The sequence below is a fragment of the Volvox carteri genome (genome assembly GCF_000143455.1).
Source record: "Volvox carteri f. nagariensis unplaced genomic scaffold VOLCAscaffold_52, whole genome shotgun sequence".
NCBI classification, from domain to species: Eukaryota; Viridiplantae; Chlorophyta; class Chlorophyceae; order Chlamydomonadales; family Volvocaceae; genus Volvox; species Volvox carteri.
Window position 1 is genome coordinate 600,893 of NW_003307595.1, and position 925 is coordinate 601,817.

The following is a 925-nucleotide window of genomic DNA, read 5'->3' on the forward strand; positions in this document are numbered from 1 at the left end:
GGTGGCGCAGCCGCCGCCGCCGCCGCCGCCACCGCCGCCACCGGAACGGCCCAGTCCCGCAGCTTTACGTCCCTCCACCTCCGCTCCCATAACCCCGTCTCCCACAATGACATCTCAAATCGCTTCCAGCAACACGGTAGCTGCTACCCGCGCTGCTACCTCCGAAACCATGGCAACGGTCACCGCCTGGGGCCTGCCTCCATGCACTCCGGATGCTACAGCGCCGTCGTCGGTCGTTGCTTCTGCGTCTGCTGACTTTCATGCGATGGTGGGTCCTACTCCTTGCTCGGCTACGGGCACGAGAAATCACCCAAGGAGCCGCGGCGGCGGCGGCGGCGGCACTGCCGCCGGAACACCTCTGCTTGCCGCAGTTTCTGCCGCCGCCGCCGGCCTAGCCGCTGGTGCCGTCGTACCAGGCACGCATGCTCATGATACGCAACAGCCGCCGGTTACCCTGCTACTGCCGGGCATGACGACGCCGTCAGCGTATGCACAGCCTAGCCCATACGCCTTCGCGCTGCCGCCGCCGCCGCCGCCGCGTGCTGCTGCTGCACCGGGAACTCCTGCTGCCGCAGCCGCCACTGCGGCGCTACTGCCGCCGCCTCCGTCACCGCTGCGAGGTCAAGGTCAGCACGAGGATCAGCAGCACCAACAGCAGCAGCGGCTTTTGGCGGTTCGGCAGCAGGCAGGGTTGTCCGACACCAACAGCGGCGGCGAACGCGTCAGCGGCGGCAGTGCTGCCAGCGGCGGCAGTGGCGGCCGTAGCCGAGGTGCCTTTCCTCTGCCGAACCACCTGCGGCCACCTGGAGAGGTGTCGGAGGCGGCAGTGGCGCCGCCGCCGCCATCGCCGCCGCTGCCGCTGTCGCCGACTCGGCGGCAGCTCATCCATGGTGGCGGCGGCGGCGGCGCTGCCGCCGCCGACGCC

The 925-nt window shown here is 70.4% G+C and overlaps 1 protein-coding gene across 1 annotated transcript in view; it reads left to right on the forward strand.

Moving 5' to 3' along the window:
- VOLCADRAFT_96455 (uncharacterized protein) overlaps positions 1–925 on the forward strand; it is a gene marked incomplete at both ends in the record, with an annotated part of 8,857 nt that overhangs the window by 3,387 nt on the left and 4,545 nt on the right. Inside the window, one exon of the mRNA XM_002955468.1 lies at positions 222–268. Coding sequence (XP_002955514.1) covers positions 222–268 — 47 coding nt within the window. The remainder of the gene's footprint in view (positions 1–221; positions 269–925) is intronic.